General features: G+C 40.7%; 1 protein-coding gene across 1 annotated transcript in view; it reads right to left on the bottom strand.

Moving 5' to 3' along the window:
• Positions 1-906: 906 nt before the first annotated feature.
• Positions 907-17,255, bottom strand: part of LOC150086356 (uncharacterized) — a 69,453-nt gene continuing 53,104 nt past the window's right edge. Inside the window, exon 5 of the mRNA XM_090371326.1 lies at positions 907-1,016. Within this exon, the coding sequence (XP_090227452.1) occupies positions 913-1,016 (104 nt within the window). The 3' untranslated portion in view covers positions 907-912. The remainder of the gene's footprint in view (positions 1,017-17,255) is intronic.

Here is a 17,255-nt window from a genome sequence, read left to right as displayed (position 1 = left end):
ATGTGGAAATGTTGAAAAAGTTGAAAGCCTGCATCCATAGAATTTGACCAGACAAAAACATTAATGAGGTTCTTCTTCTCCATGACAATGCACGACCCCACACCAGTCTACACAAAATGGAGGCCATTGCAAAACTGGGGTGCACTGTTCTTCCTCACTCCTCTCATAGCTCGGATCTTGCACCTTCCGACTATCACCTCTTCAGCCCACTGAAGGATGCACTCCATGGAACCCATTTTGCAGACGATGATCAGCTCAAGCACAGCATTCGCAAAGCCTCCAGAGAAAGAGCAAGGATTTTACAGGACTGGAATGCAGCATCTGATTCAGAGATGGCAAAAGTGCATAGAAAATGATAGTGACTTTGCAGAAAAATAACAGTGTCTTTATTAATGATTAAGGATTAATTGATGTAAAGGGCATAGTTGTAGGAATTAAATTTTCTGAGAAAAAAAAATAGAACAAATTACTTTTGTACCACTCCTCGTAATAAAAGGAATTTAATATTTAAAAACAAAAGTAAAATACAAACATACAGAATAAACAAAACATAACGTCAAGCGCTATTAGTAACTTAAAAACAATTTTTATATAATTTTGAAGTAACATTTTGCTTGTTTAGGCTTCACAAGCCATGTGAAACATTTTTATCTTGACAAAGAAACTAATATGATTTTTGTGAACTTATAGATGAAGTTGACAGACAAAAATAAGATTTCCTACATGATATACAACTGACTCATATTTTCAGTCATCTTTAAATGATTCAATTTAACACACAAGGGCAATATCCCAAAGTAAAGGTATATTAAAACAGACAATGTCCAACAAGAATTAAAGATTTTTATATTTAATTCAGTATAATAAATTACATATTTACATAGCCAAAAATGGAAATATTACTCCATATAATTACTCTTCTTCCATAAGACTCCACAAATGATTTGCAATAAAGAAATGAGAGTTCTGTGAAGTATTGAGATGGAAAGGTTTCAACGACTTTTTACGAAAAACAACTGAAAATAAAGAAAAGAAATTTAGTAATGAATCAAATGTTTAATTTACTTTAAAATTAAAAAATTAATACCAATTAGTTGATTACAAAAGTGGTCTATAACAAAGGTTAATTAAAGAAAAATTTTAAATGTTCTGAAATAGCAGACTTCTTAAAGAACCAGTATAGCTACTGGAGTATAGCAAAAACAGGACCAATATTACAAATAGTTTTTTAATAAATAGTATGGCTACTAGAGTATAGTAAAAATATTTTTTTTATTATTAGTCCATATATACTGCATATGAAAAGGAAGTTTTATGAGATAGGTCAATTCTTTGGGAATTTGCAGTAAGTTAACTTTAGAATTTCGATATTACGTAGTAATTTACAAATACGAAAGTGGCAACACCAATGAGATCACAAAATATTTGATTTCACCATGTACTTGTTTGTAGAAGTAAATAATATTGTTTTATCACAGCTGATTTTAGCAGGATACCAAATAATTAAAATAATTTTAATTATTAGCATTCGTAGAAGCATATGATGCAAGAAAGCAAGCTTATGCAGCATCAGCCAAAAAAAAAAAAAAAAACTACTTCCACTTCATCCCTTCGTTCGTTTGAAATACCTGTCCAGCTGAGCCTTAAATTTATTTTGGCTATCAACTTCCACGACAAGAGCTAGAAGTCTGTTCCACCAACCAACTACCCACTGGCTAAAGGCAAATTTCCGCACGTCTATCCTACATCTGTCTTTCCTCAATTTGAATTTATGCCCTCTCAGGTGATTATTCTGAGCAAGAGGAAGAATCCCATCAGCATTGAGCATGCTCAAACCATTCAAGGCTTTATACACCTCTATCAGATCACCTCACTGGTGCCTAGTCTCCAGAAACTGTAATTTGCAAAACTTAAGCCTTTCTTCATAAGAGTACCCCTTTGTTCCATTCACTAATCTTGTTGCCCTTCTCTGTACTCGTTCCAGCAGCTCTACATCTTTCTTGAAATGAGGCCTCCAGACCTGTATACAGCACTCAACGTGTGGCCTGACCATTGCCTTATAAAAAAAAAAAAAAGTAAAGTGCAGCCATTATCAACCCACTGCAGGATGGAAGCCTCCTCAACAATTCATGTTGAGGGAAATGGACCATAATCTGCCATGCTGGTCCAGTGCGGGTTGGCAGATCGACCGTATTCAGCAGTCAGGGGCTTGAACCCCGGTCTATTCAAAGAGCGTGGGTTCTGCACTCCCGCTCCTGCCCACTCGGCTACGGAGGCCATTTACAAAGGAATAATCACCTCCTGATCCCTGACAGAAAAATTCCTGTATATCGTTGACAAGATACCATGAGCTACTCTTGCAGCCAGTCTGCACTGCTCAAAGAACTTCATATCTGCCTGCACAATTACACACAGGTCGTTTTCATTCTCTACCACTGTCAGTGTAGTACCGCAGAGTTCATACGTTGCTCTGGGGTTGATGTTTCCCATATGTACATTTGTCAATGTTCAACTTCATTTGCCACCTCTCAGCACATCTGCTCAACCTTTCCAGATCCTGTTGCAGCAGCATAGTGTCAGTAGTGTCCTTGACAACCCTGCCAACCTTTGTATTGTCTGCAAACTTGGACATTAAGCTTGATATACCATCATCAATATCATTTATAAATACAGAAAACAATAATGGACCCAATACTGAATCCTGACGGACTCCACTAATAACATTAGTCCACAATGAGCAGTGTCCATTGATTACCACTCTGTCTTCTCCCCCTCAACCACCCCTTTATCCATAGCAGCAATTTGCTTCCAATGCCACACTGCTCCAATTCGTGCACCAGTCTTCCATGTGCAACAGCAACAAAAGCCTTTCTAAGATCCAAGTATATAATATCAAAGTTATTCCCTGCATCCAGTTCTTTTGTGACTGCATCATAGTATCCAATCAAATTCGTCAGGCAAGACTTCCCCTTATCAAAACCATGCTGTGTCCGGTCGATAACTGAAGACTTGTCTAGATGATCCCGGAGTGCTTCTTTAACCAGTGCCTCCATTAATTTTCCTGGAACAGAAGTTAAACTCACAAGTCTATAATTACTTGTGTCAGCCTTTGATCCTCCTTTGTGAATTGGGGTCACATTTGCACATCTCCAGTCTGTGGTTACCTACTCTGAGTCAAAGGAAGCTCTCATAATTATGGTTAAGGGTTTGCTTACTTCCTTTGCTGCCTCCTTTAATATAACTGGATAGATCCCATCCACCCCAGGTGCCTTTCTTGTGTTTATCTTCAACAATTTCTCCTCCACTTTACTCTCAGTTATTACAAGATTCTCTAGTTTACTGCCAGAGTTGAATACACCTCTGGCATTCCCCTCGCTGAATAACTCTTCATGTGTGAATGTCGATGCAAAATATTCATTTAGTTTGTTAGCTACCTGAGCAGGATCATCGACAGTTGAGCCATCGATATCAAGTGGACCAATCTGATTCATCCCCTTCCTTCTAGAGTTTACATAAGTAAAGAACTCTTTGCTGTTTTTCTTTGCATCCCTTGCCAAAGATTTCTCTTAATCTGCCTTTGCCTGCCTAACCTCATTTGTAACTTGATTACAGATCAACTTGTATCTATTACAGGCTTCTGTGTCAAGTGTTAATTTATATGCATCCCATGCATTTTTCTTCTCTGTCATTAGTTCATCTGACATCCATTTAAGCCTAAAACTTGAACAATATATCTTAGTTGGTATGTAAAGCTTATTAGATTCCAAGATAAGTTCTTTGAATGCTTCCCATTTTGAATTTTCTGTTGGTAACATCTTCAATTGGTCCCACTGTATAGAATTTAAATACTGTCTCAAACCATCGTAGTCGCCTTTACGAAAGCAATAACCCTTCCCTTTACCCTGATGGTAGTTACCTCTGAGTAAATCCCACTTCAGCACACTGTGATCACTGCCACCTAGTGGTTCCTTTATCTGCAGATTCTTAATGCATAAAGAATCACTACTGATAATCAAATCAAGAGTATCACTCCTAGTTGCCTCCCGAACATGCTGATATAGAAAACAATCATCCAATAAATCCACAGAACCCTTGCTAGTGTATGAGTGACAAACCCACAAATTCCAGTCTATATCTGGGAAATTAAAATCCCCCATTATAAGACTCTCTGATGTACTGGCCCACTCTATTTCCCTGTACAGTTTAATATACTCATCAGAGTCATTAGGCCTATAGCACGCTCCTACTCTCAATTTTGATCTCCCAATGCTTAGGTCACACCAAACTGACTTGACACTGCACTGTCCAGCGATGTCGACTGGCTGCACTTCCTTGGATTTTATGTATTTCTTAACTAATAGCATAACCCCTCCTCCCTTCCTATCCAGTCTATCCTTTCTGTAGACTTTGTACTCCCCTAAATTCCAGTTCTGCATTCCTTATATCTGTGTGACACCACGTCTCTGATATCACAACAATATCCGCCTTTGATGCTTTGAGCAATACCTCAAATTCATCAAATTTATTTACCAAATTCCTAGCATTGGTGTACACGCAAGTATACATGCACCTGTTTCTATTCTTAGCTATCCTAACATAACTCATGTATTTGCTTGTACCGCAATGACTCCCAGCAGTCACTGAAATATCCTGCATCTTGTTTTCCAGGCTTCTGCTCATTCCAATAGAAGCAGTGCAAGAATCACTTTCCACTCTGCCAGTGGCTACTCTTAATCTATTAGTCTTTGTATCCCTCCAAGCTCGCAGTTTTCCGACCCACCTAACACTGCCTTGATAGCATCAGCAAATATTCTTGCACCCTTTCTATTTAAGTGTATCCCATCCCTGCAGAAGCAGTCTCTCCTGTTAACAAGTACAGTCCAGGCTGAAAAAAATTCTACCCCTTGAGCCTTGCACAATCTTTCCTGGGCCGAATTGATCGACAAGGCTCTCATCATATACTCCCTATTGTGTCTGGGCAGAATTTGAGACACTTTCAAATTCAACCCTAATTCACGGCTTTTTTTCAACAGTGACCTGACTTGTTAAGTAATTCTGCCGGTCTCTTACTCTTGATATCATTAGTACTGATTTCATTATATGCCAATTTCATTTCATTAAAAAAAATAAATAAATAAAAGTGGTGGTTTCACAAAGCTGGTTATGAGCTACCACTGATTTTACAAAAAAAATTCTTTCCTTTTGAAGTGTTAAGAATCATTTAGTTCTTTTTCAATATTAAAAACCCAAACAAAGCAAGAAAGAGAACTAATTTTGCATCAGCAAAAAGAAATGTTTAATTTTTCAATCAAAATTTGAAAATAGTCGGCCCTCGTGGGTAGCACCGTTGGTAGAATCGCTGTCCTCCCCACACCTGGACGAATAGACCTGCGTTCAAGTCCTGTTAATGATGAGAGGAATTTTTATGATAGGAGCCTTGTCAATCAATTAGGCCCTGAAGAGATTGTGCAAGGCTCTTGGGATAGAATTTTTTTCAGCGGGTCTGTGCTTGCTAACAGTAGAGACCCTTCTACAGGGAGTTAGTTAGTTATTTGGTTTTTAGGAGCATTAGCAACTAAGGCCATATTGCTCCGGGATATGCGGTGATCATTCCCTGACCTTTCCGCATCCTCCATATTTGGTTTTGACGGGCTCGAACCCCGGTCTAATCAAGAAGCGTGTGCTACGCACTGCTGCTCCTTCCCACCTGGCTACTGAGACGCCCGCTTCTACAGGGATGGGATACACTTAAATAGAAAGGGTGCAAGAATATTTGCTGATGATATCGAGGCAGTTAGGTAGTGTCACAGCAAAGTGTAGTAGAAATTGTTGAAGTTAAACACAAAAAAGGCACCTGAGGCAGATGGAATTTATAGTTATAATGGAGGCAGCAAGGGAAGTAAGCAAACCCTTACCCATAATTATGAGAGCATCCTTAGAGTCAGGGGAAATCGCCATGGACTGGAAATATACAAATGTATCCCCAATTCACAGAGAGGATTCAAAGAGTGACACAAATAATTATAGAACTGTAAGTTTAACTTCTGTTCCGGGGAAAATAATGGAGTCACTGGTTAAAGAAGTGATGCAGGATCGCCTAGACAAGACCGCAGTAAAGTTCAGATACACAGCATGGGTTTGTTAAGGGGAAGTCTTGTCTGATCAATTTGATTGAATACTATGATGTGGGCATGAAGGAACTGGATGCAAAAAATAATTTTGATATCATATACTTGGATTTCAGGAAAGCTTTTGATACTTTTGCACATGGAAGACTGCTATACAAATTGGAGAGGTATGGCATTAAGGGAAAGTTGCTACAATGGATAAAGGGATGGTTCAGTGGGAGACAACAGATGGTGGTAATAAATGGACGCTGCTCTACATGGAGTAATGTTATTAGTGAAGTCCCCCAGAGTTTGGTATGTATTTATTAATGGTATTGATGAAGGTATATCAGACTTAATGTCCAAGTTTGCAGATGATACAAAGGTTGGCAGGGTTGTTAATAATAGTAAAGACACTTAGCTACTGAAACAGGATCTAGAAAAGTTAGGTAGATGGCCTGAGAAGTGGCAACTGAAATTTAATATTGACAAATGCAGAGTACTCCATATGGGTAGCAGTAACCCAAGAGAAATGTACCAACTGTGTGGTACTACACTCAGGGAAGTAGAGAATGAAAGAGACCTGGGGGGTAATTGTACAGTCAGATATGAAGTTCTCTGACAGTGCAGACAGATTGCCAGAGCAGGTCATGGAGTTTTGTCAATGATATATAGGAATTTTGCTAGTAGAGACAAGGAGATGGTTATTCCTTTGTATAAGGCAATGGTCAGGCCATACCTTGAGAACTGCGTACAAGTCTGGAAGCCTCATTTTAGGAAGGATGTAGAGTTGCCAGAACGAATACAGAGAAGGGCAACAAGATTAGTGAGAGGAACAAAGCGGTTCTCTTACCAGGAGAAGCTTAAATTCTGTCAGCTGCAGCATCTAGAGGCTAGGCACCTGCGAGGTGATCTGACTGGGGTGTACAAGGCCTTGAATAGTTTGAGCAGGTTCAATGCTAATGGGATACTTCCACTTGCTGAGATTAAGAACCTGAGGGGGCATAGATTCAAATTGAAGACAGATAGTTGTAGAATAGATGTGCGGAAGTTTGCTTTAGCCAGCGGGTAGTTGATTGCTGGAACAGACTTCCATCTGTTGTTGTGGAAGTTGATAGCTTAAATAAACACTTTAGTTCTGTTTTTGTCCCACTGTAACTAGGACCATGCTGTACTCTAAAATAAACACTATGTTATTAATTATGCATAATTATACAATCTACTAAGAGAGAGAGAGAGAGTATCCTACATATCTTGGATTATTATTTTCTAACTAATACTTATAATTCATATAAAAAAAGGATGCTATTTCTCTTTCGGCACTATTGCTTATTCCATAAAGTTCACAATATTACTTATAGCTATAAGTTCATGATATGCAAATATGCATGCATTGCAATCAATAAATGAGCACTGTAAAGAAGAGGCACAAAAAATGAACAACTAAGCAATATCAGAACACTAACTGAATCATGACCTATTTTCCACAAAGAGAAAAAGTAAAGCTTTTGAAGAGTATGCTTGCTGAATTTTATTTCTTTAGTTTGTGGAAAGCAAAACATCATCCTTGGTGCGTGTTTGCTGATAAAATTTTGCGTGAAAATTTTTTCCTATAAAATTTTACCTTAAAGGGTTGTAATGGATGTACAGCCTAGGACATCAGGACTGAAAAGGAACAGAGATGGGCAATACATTGACACTGATAACATTGAATCAGCTCTTTATAATGTCATTTTATACTGAAATAAAATTCTATTCAAGCGATGTGGATTCTGAATCACATTTAAATACATCTGTTGATGTTAGAACGCTACAAACAACAAATGCCAGTGTTACTTGGAATGATGATTCCTCACAGATGAAACCCATTTATTAAAAAAACACTGCCTACTTATTCGTGCATACCAAGGCACAAATACAAGATCCTCGCAAATATAAGCAGCAGCAAACATGTTACATTACTAATTTACCAAGTCAGGTTAAAAGACCAAAGATATAAAAATATTATCACATGCCTGACATTCAAATTGGACAGTTCACTCTATAAATTGCTATGTGTATATACACCGATAAGCCAAAACATTATAACCACCTACCTAATATGATGTTGGTCCTCCATGTGCAGCCAAAACAGCTGTTACACGGCAAGGCATGGATGCTACAAGATTTTTAAATTTGTCTTGTGGTATCTGGTACCAACATATAACCAGTAGATCCTTTAAATCCTGTAAGGTCCGTGGTTGAGACACTGCAGGTTGGAGTTGCTGTTCCAACACAAACCACAGATGCTCAATGGGATTGATGTCTGGGGAATTTGGAGGTCAGGGCAATACCTGGAAGTCTTCTTCATGTTCTGCAAACCAGTCTCGAACAATCTGGGTGGTGTGGCATGGCGCATTATCCTGCTGAAAGACGGCACTGCCAGAGGAGAAGACTGTTGCCATGAAAGAGTGTACCTGGTCAGCAATGATGTTTAGGCAAGTGGTATACGTCAGAGTGCCCGGCACATGGATGACTGGACCCAGGGTATCCCAGCAGAACATTGCCCAAAGCATAAAACCACCACCAGCTTGTTTCTGTCCCACGGTGCATCCAGGAGTCATCAATTCCCCGGGTAAACAATGCGCATGTACTCGGCTGTCCACATGGTGCAATAGGAAACATGATTCATCAGACTAGACAACCTTCTTCCAGTCACTCAAGGTCCAGTTTCAATGCTCGCATGACCATTGTAGGCACTGTCACTGGTGAACTGTGGTTAGCATGGGCACTCGGAGTGGCCTGTGGCTACACAGCCCCATTTTCAGCAGGGTTCGATGTACAGTCAGTCCTCATATAGCACGATAGTTGTGTTCCTAGAAACCCTCGTGCAATGCAAAATCGTGCAATATAAACAGGCCCTATGGGAAAAATGGGGTTAGATGCTGACCACCCAAGACTGAACATACATTTGTAACGAAAACCTTACCAAACACAATAAATAATCGTAATAAAATACGTAAGTATTTTATTACGACTATTACGTAATAAAATATTGCTACTGCTTTTGCTTCTATCGTAAGCAAATTTGTTTTTTGTTTGATTTTCTATCCAAACAGACGACAGCCGTTCCATCTCTTCCAATTCTTTATTAGCATTAGCATTAGCATTAGTAGAGGCATTTGATGCAAGAAAGCAAGCTTATGCAGCATCAGCCAAAAAAAAAAAAAAAAAAAAGTAACATAAATAAATAAAAATAACCACTTCCACTTCACCCCTCTGTTCGTTCGAAATACCTGTCCAGCTGAGCCTTAAACTTATTTAGGCTATCAACTTCCACGACAAGGGATGGAAGTCTGTTCCACCCACCAACCACCCGCTGGCTAAAGGCAAATTTCCGCACATCTATCCTACATCTGTCTTTCCTCAATTTGAATTTATGCCCTCTCAGGTGATTTTTATGAGCTAGAGGAAGAATCCCATCAGCATTGAGCATGCTCAAACCATTCAAGGCTTTGTACACCTCTATCAGATCACCCCGCTGGTGCCTAGTTTCCAGACACTGTAATTTGCAAAACTTAAGCCTTTCTTCGTAAGAGAACCCCTTTGTCCCATTCACCAATCTAGTTGCCCTTCGCTGTACTCGTTCCAGCAGCTCTACATCCTTCCTGAAATGAGGCCTCCAGGCCTGTATACAGTACTCTAGGTGTGGCCTGACCATTGCCTTATACAAGGGAATAATCACCTCCTTATCCCTGCTAGAAAAATTCCTATATATCATTGACAATACACCATGAGCTACTCTTGCAGCTCGTCTGCACTGCTCAGAGAACTCCATATCTGCCTGCACCACCACCCCCAGGTCCCTTTCATTCTCCACCACTGTCAGCGTAGTACCACAGAGCTGATACGTTGCTCTGGGGTTGCTGTTTCCCATATGTAGTACTTTACATTTGTCAATGTTAAACTTCATTTGCCACCTCGAAGCCCATCTGCTCAACCTTTCCAAATCCTGTTGCAGCAGCATAGTGTCAGTAGTGTCCTTGACAACCCTGCCAACCTTCGTATCGTCTGCAAACTTGGACATTAAGCCTGATATACCATCATCAATGTCATTTATAAATACAGAAAACAATAAAGGCCCCAATACTGAACCCTGAGGGACTCCACTAATAACATTAGTCCACGATGAGCAGTGTCCATTGATTACCACTCTCTGTCTTCTCCCCCTCAACCACCCCTTTATCCATAGCAGCAACTTGCCTCCAATGCCACACTGCTCCAATTTGTGCAGCAGTCTTCCATGTGCAACAGTATCAAAAGCCTTTCTAAGATCCAAGTATATAATATCAAAGTTATTCCCTGCATCCAGTTCTTTTGTGACTGCATCATAGTATCCAATCAAATTGGTCAGGCAAGACTTCCCCTTAACAAAACCATGCTGTGTCCTAGCTATAACTGAAGTCTTGTCTAGATGATCCTGCAGTGCTTCTTTCACCAGTGCCTCCATTAATTTTCCGGGAACAGAAGTTAAACTCACAGGTCTATAATTACTTGTGTCAGCCTTTGATCCCCCTTTGTGAATTGGGGTCACATTTGCACATCTCCAGTCAATGGGTACCTCCCCTGAGTCCAAGGAAGCTCTCATAATTATGGCTAAGGGTTTGCTTACCTCCTTTGCTGCCTCCTTTAATATAACTGGATAGATCCCATCCACCCCAGGTGCCTTTCTTGTGTTTATCTTCAACAATTTCTCCTCCACTTTGCTCTCAGTTATTACAAGATTCTCTAGCTTACTGCTAGAGTTGAATACACCTCTGGCATTCCCCTCGCTGAATAACTCCTCATGTGTGAATGTCGATGCAAAATATTCATTTAGTTTGTTAGCTACCCGAGCAGGGTCATCAACAGTTGACCCATCGATCTCAAGTGGACCAATCTGATTCATCCCCTTCCTTCTAGAGTTTACATAAGTAAAGAACTCTTTGCTGTTTTTCTTCGCATCCCTTGCCAAGGATCTCTCGTAATCTGCCTTCGCCTGCCTAACCTCCTTTGTAACTTGGTTACAGATCAACTTGTATCTATCATAGGCGTCCGTGTCACGTGTTAATTTGTATGTATCCCATGCATTTTTCTTCTCTGCCATATGCCTCATTAGTTCATCTGACAACCATTTAGGCCTAAACCTTGAACAATATTTCTTAGTTGGTATGTAAAGCCTAGTAGCTTCCACGATAAGTTCTTTGAATGCTTCCCATTTTGAATTTGCTGTTGGCAATATCATCAGTTGATCCCACTGTATAGAATTTAAATACTGTCTCAGTCCATTGTAGTCGCCTTTATGAAAGCAATACCCCTTCCCTTTACCCCTAATGGTAGTTACCTCTTTGAGTAACTCCCACTTCAGCACACTGTGATCACTGCCACCAAGTGGTTCATTTATCTGCAGATTCTTAATGCATGAAGAATCACTACTGATAATCAAATCAAGAGTATTACTCCCTCTAGTTGCCTCCCGAACATGCTGATGTAGAAAACAATCATCCAATAAATCCACAAAAGCCTTGCTACTGTGTGAGTGACCAGCCCCCAAATTCCAGTCAATATCTGGGAAATTAAAATCCCCCATTATAAGACTCTCTGATTTACTGGCCCACTCTATTTCTCCGAACAGTTTCTTATTATACTCATCAGAGTCATTAGGCCTATAGCACACTCCTACTCTCAATTTTGATCTCCCAATGCTTATGTCACACCAAACTGACTCGACACTGCACTGTCCAGCGATGTCAACTGGCTTCACTTCCTTGGATTTTATGTGTTTTTTAACTAATAGCATAACCCCTCCTCCCTTCCTATCCTGTCTATCCTTTCTGTAGACATTGTACTCCCCAAATTCCAGTTCTGCATTTCTTATATCTGTGTGACACCACGTCTCTGAAATCCCCACAATATCTGCCTTTGATGTTTTGAGCAATACCTCAAATTCATCAAATTTATTTACTAAACTCCTAGCATTGGTGTACACACAAGTATACATGCACCTGTTCTTTTTCTTAGCTACCCTAACACAACCCATGTGTTTACTTGTACCCCAATGATTCCCAGCAGTCTCTGAAATATCCTGCATCTTATTTTCCAGGCTGCGGCTCATTCCAATAGAAGCAGTGCAAGAATCACTTTCACCTCTGCCAGTGGCTACTGTTAATCTATTAGTCCTTGTATCCCCCCAATCTAGCAGTTTTCCGACCCACCTAACATTGCCTCGATAGCATCAGCAAACATTCTTGCACCCTTTCTATTTAAGTGTATCCCATCCCTGTAGAAGCAGTCTCTCCTGTTAACAAGTACAGACCAGGCTGAAAAAAATTCTACCCCTTGAGCCCTGCACAATCTTTCCAGGGCCGAATTGATTGACAGGGCTCTCATCATATACTCCCTCCTATCGTGTCTGGGCAGAATTGCAGACACTTTCAATTTCAACCCTAATTCACGGCTTTTTTTCATCAGTGACCTGTACTTGTCAAGTAATTCCGCCGGTCTCCTACTCTTATGTCTTAATCTAATTTATGTCTTAATCTAATTATGTCTTAATCTAATGGATTTTAATTACACTTTGAGCTGTTCCTGCTATGAAAGTTGTTTTTATTTTCTCTGCATTCTTTGTAATTCTCGGCGTTGCTTCATTTAGACCTGTAGCATGTGCAATATCACATGGCCTTTCACATTTCGCTCAAAGAATTTCACAATTTCATATTTTTTCTCTATCGACAGAGGCAGACTAGACATAAGCCTTACCAAGGAAACCCCGGTAGGCCAGAGGTCAGCGTGATTTTGGCCATAAACGCTAGTATGAGGCCACTACAAATATTCCCGGGTAAGAATTTTTGACCCAGCCTGCCTCTGTTTATCGATATTGCTTTTCTTTTTCTCTCTGGATCGGTAGTGTCTTTACCAGGACGCTTCCTTTTCACACCTTTTAAGTATTTTACCCATTTTTAGGAAATAAAGCACAATTACAAAATGAGGAGGCACGCTTGATATACATAAACAAAGCTGCACGCATGTAACAACTGAATAAACAACACCGAAGGCAGAGACACACTATGAACACCTCACTAGTTCACATTTTACTAAAGCACATTTCTGGGGGTTACTACCATAAAACAATAAAAACAATTTCCAGTTGCATTTCTGCTAGTGGAATCTGTTATAAACTGGTAGTAAACTCGATCTAATTGCATTTGTGATAATACCGATAGCTGGAATTGTGTGGGTTTTTACACTATTATGGTGAAATGTGTTTCCCCTTCACTGATATAAAAAACATAAATACATTTTCAGAATCTTCTCTTCATTCCTATCGTGTTGTGTTCAGTTGGGGTGATTCTGCGTTCGACTGCCATTTCTTGTAAACACAAAGGCGAATCGTGCATAAGCGAATTCTTTGTGTTATATACAATATCGTTCCCCTATTTATAAATCGTGTATGATCGAATTCGTGTAGTGTAAACACATGTTATATGAGGACTGACTGTACTCTGTTTTGACACATTACTCCCGTCACCAGCATTCCAATTACCAGCAAGTTGCACCATAATCGCCCTTCTGTTGCCACGTACCATCCGGGAGAACCTTCACTCACCTCGAGCATGCCATGGTCATCCAACACCTCCACGGCATTTCTTGGATATTCCCACCTTGGACCACTTTCAGTAGGTACTAACCAGAGCTGACCATGAACACCCCACCAGCCGTGCTGTTTCGGATGTGCTCTGACCCAGTCTGGCCATTACAAATTGGCCTTTGTCAAACTCGCTTAAGTCCGCTGCCTTTCCCATCTGAAGAACAAGAGTAACATTGATTAACAGAGCTCAGTATCAGGTATTTTTTATACCATGTCGCAACATGCGCATGCACCATAGTTCACCTGTAGTTGCTTCGATTTGCATAACGACCCAGTGGCCATAATTTTTTGGTTCATCAGTGTACGTAATACAGTGGATTCCAGTTATTTGGGCACCAGTTAATCGGGGCAGCCATTTATTTGGGGCAAATCTTAAAAAACAGAACCCAATCGAGAAAATAGCCAGGGGTTTTCTTCGCTTAATTGGGACAACTTAATTGGGATTTCTGGAGGTCACAACCATAAAACAATTAGCAGTCACCTATTTATTGGGCTTTTCTGTTAGTTGTTATTTGGTTTTTAGGAGCATTAGCAACTAAGGTCATACTGCTCTGGGGATATGCGGTAGTCATTCCCTGACCTTTCCGCAACCTCCATATTTGGTGGTCATGGGCTCGAACCCCAGTCTGATCAAGAAGCGTGTGTTATGCACTGCTGCTCCTGCCCACCTGGCTACGGAGGCACCTTTTCTGTTAGTGCAATCTATCATAAATCGGGGGACCCATCAAGCTCTCAACTGCAAACTCTGGTGTTGAGTTTGCACTCAACGCCAGAGTTTGCACTTGATCATCACGCAACACAGCGGCAACCTCCAAGGCAGAATGCGCTGGTCTCACAGGAACTAGTAGTTGTTGGTGCTCTATTGTCAGGAAAATGGGGAACATGGTATGTAAAAAGGTTAGGTGGAACAGGACCAGGGTATGTCTGCCGGGGGCAAAGGTTGATGACGTTGTAGAGCGGATATCATCTTTTAAGGGCACAAAAGGTGATATTGTTGTACACGTTTGCACTAATGATATTAAGAGTAGGAGACCGGTGGAATTACTCAACAAGTACAGGTCACTGTTTTAAAAAAGCCATGAATTAGGGTTGAATTTGAAAATGTTTGCAATTCTGTCCAGACACGATAGGAGGGAGTATATGATGAGAGCCTTGTCGATCGATTCAGCCCTGGAAGGATTGTGCAAGGCTCAAGGGGTAGAATTTTGTTCAGCCTGGTCTGTACTTGTTAACAGAAGGGACTGTTGGATGGGATACACTTAAACAGAAAGGGTGCAAGAATATTTGCTGATGCTATCAAGGCAGTGTTAAGTCGGTCGGAAAACAGCTAGCTTGGGGGGTTACAAGGATTAATAGATTAACAGTAGCCACTGGCAGAGGTGAAAGTGACTCTTGCACAGCTTCTATTGGAATGAGCAGCAGCCTGGAAAACAAGATGCAAGGTATTTCAGACACTGCTGGGAGTCACTGCGGAACAAGTAAACACATGGGTTGTGTTAGGGTAGCTAAGAATAGGAACAGGTTCATCAGTATAAGGTATAAGGTATGTTAGTGTCTAACGGCTCCTGGGATTTCTCCCATCTCCGCGGGTGTACATTGTATCGGGGCCAGAGATTTGAAGTGTGTGGGGGTCATGTGCTGTATAATGTGTTGTGCCCTTTGTTCCTCCGGTCTATTAGCCACCGAGCCCCTAGTGGGACCCGACATTACCACACCATGCCACGGGGAGGCTGACCGGGTGTACCACTGTAGCTAGAGTACTCTGGCAGCTCCTGCCACCTACTTTCCTGGGATTTCAGTGGCTAGGACCAGATTTCAGAATGAGATGATCGCTGTTTCTTGAGCAACGGTTGTAATTTTAACAGAACATAGGGCTGTTCGCTGATAACTTGTTCTAGGGCCAAATAGGTCGGGCAGGTATGTTCGTGTCAGATGGCACCTGGGATTTCTCCCATCTCCGCGTGTGTTTCGCTGTATCGAGGACAGTACACTGTCAAGCCAGAGACTTGAAAGTGTGTGGGTCGTGTCTGTGCAGTGTGATATGTTATGCCCATTGTTTATCTGGCTTACTGGCCGCCAGGCCCTAGTGGGGCCCGACGTTGCCCATACCCTGCTAGTGTAGCTTCCATTTTTCGGATCCGGAGGCAAAGAACATGTTCAGGGCCCCCTACTTAATTAATGAAAATTGCAAAAGGAGACAGCCAAAGACGTCAGGCCCCCTAAAGTGCCCGGGCCCACATGCAATTGCCTTGCCTGCCTACATGGTAGCTGCGCCACTGAGGTGCATGTATACAACAATGCTAGAAGTTTGGACAATAAATTTGATAAATTTGAGGTATTGTTAAAAACATCAAAGGCACATATTGTTGGGATATCAGAGACGTGGTGTCACACAGATATAAGGAATGCAGAACTGTAATTTGGGGAGTACAATGTGTACAGTAAGGATAGACAGGATAGGAAGGGAGGAGGGGTTATGCTATTAGTTAAGAAACACAATATCCAAGGAAGTGAAGCCAGTCGACATTGCTGGACAGTGCAGTGTCGAGTCAGTTTGGTGTGAAATAAGCATTGGGAGATCAAAATTGACAGTAGGAGTGTGTTATAGGCGTAATGACTCAGAGTCATTAGACTTATATTTCAACTAGTTAGTACGTACATATTAATTATTCCGATTTTCACGTATCATTTCAATTTTTAATTGGTAAGTAATAAAGGGTAAATTTGTGCTTAATATATCTTTACTTTTATACTTTTATAGCCTGTGGATAATATTCCTCCTATTTTCGTTAATTAGAATCCCTGTTTAATAGAATTAAAATTCAATTCACAAACGTGATCACAATGACCAGCGCTTACTAGACATCGTATAGTGAACAGTACATTAGCATTAGTAGAGGCATTTGATGCAAGAAAGCAAGCTTATGCAGCATCAGCCAAAAAAAAAAAAAAAAAAAAAAAAAACCCACTTCCACTTCACCCCTCTGTTCGTTCAAAATACCTGTCCAGCTGAGCCTTAAACTTATTTAGGCTATCAACCTCCACGACAAGGGATGGAAATCTGTTCCACCAACCAACCACCCGCTGGCTAAAGGCAAATTTCCGCACGTCTATCCTACATCTATCTTTCCTCAATTTGAATTTATGCACTCTCAGGTGATTATTCTGAGCTAGAGAAAGAATCCCGTCAGCATTGAGCATGCTCAAACCATTCACGGCTTTATACACCTCTATCAGATCACCTCGCTGGTGCCTAGTCTTCAGACACTGTAATTTGCAAAACTTAACCTTTCTTCGTAAGAGCATCCCTTTGTTCCATTCACTAATCTTGTTGCCCTTCTCTGTACTCGTTCCAGCAGCTCTACATCCTTCTTGAAATGAGGCCTCCAGACCTGTATACAGTACTCTAGGTGTGGCCTGACCATTGCCTTATACAATGGAATAATCACCTCCTTATCCCTGCTGGAAAAATTCCTGTATAT

This window comes from Mastigoproctus giganteus, chromosome 4, assembly GCF_048544385.1.
Source record: "Mastigoproctus giganteus isolate SK-2022 chromosome 4, ASM4854438v1, whole genome shotgun sequence".
In the NCBI taxonomy this organism is placed as follows: Eukaryota; Metazoa; Arthropoda; class Arachnida; order Uropygi; family Thelyphonidae; genus Mastigoproctus; species Mastigoproctus giganteus.
This window is presented reverse-complemented; position numbering and strand designations above follow the sequence as displayed.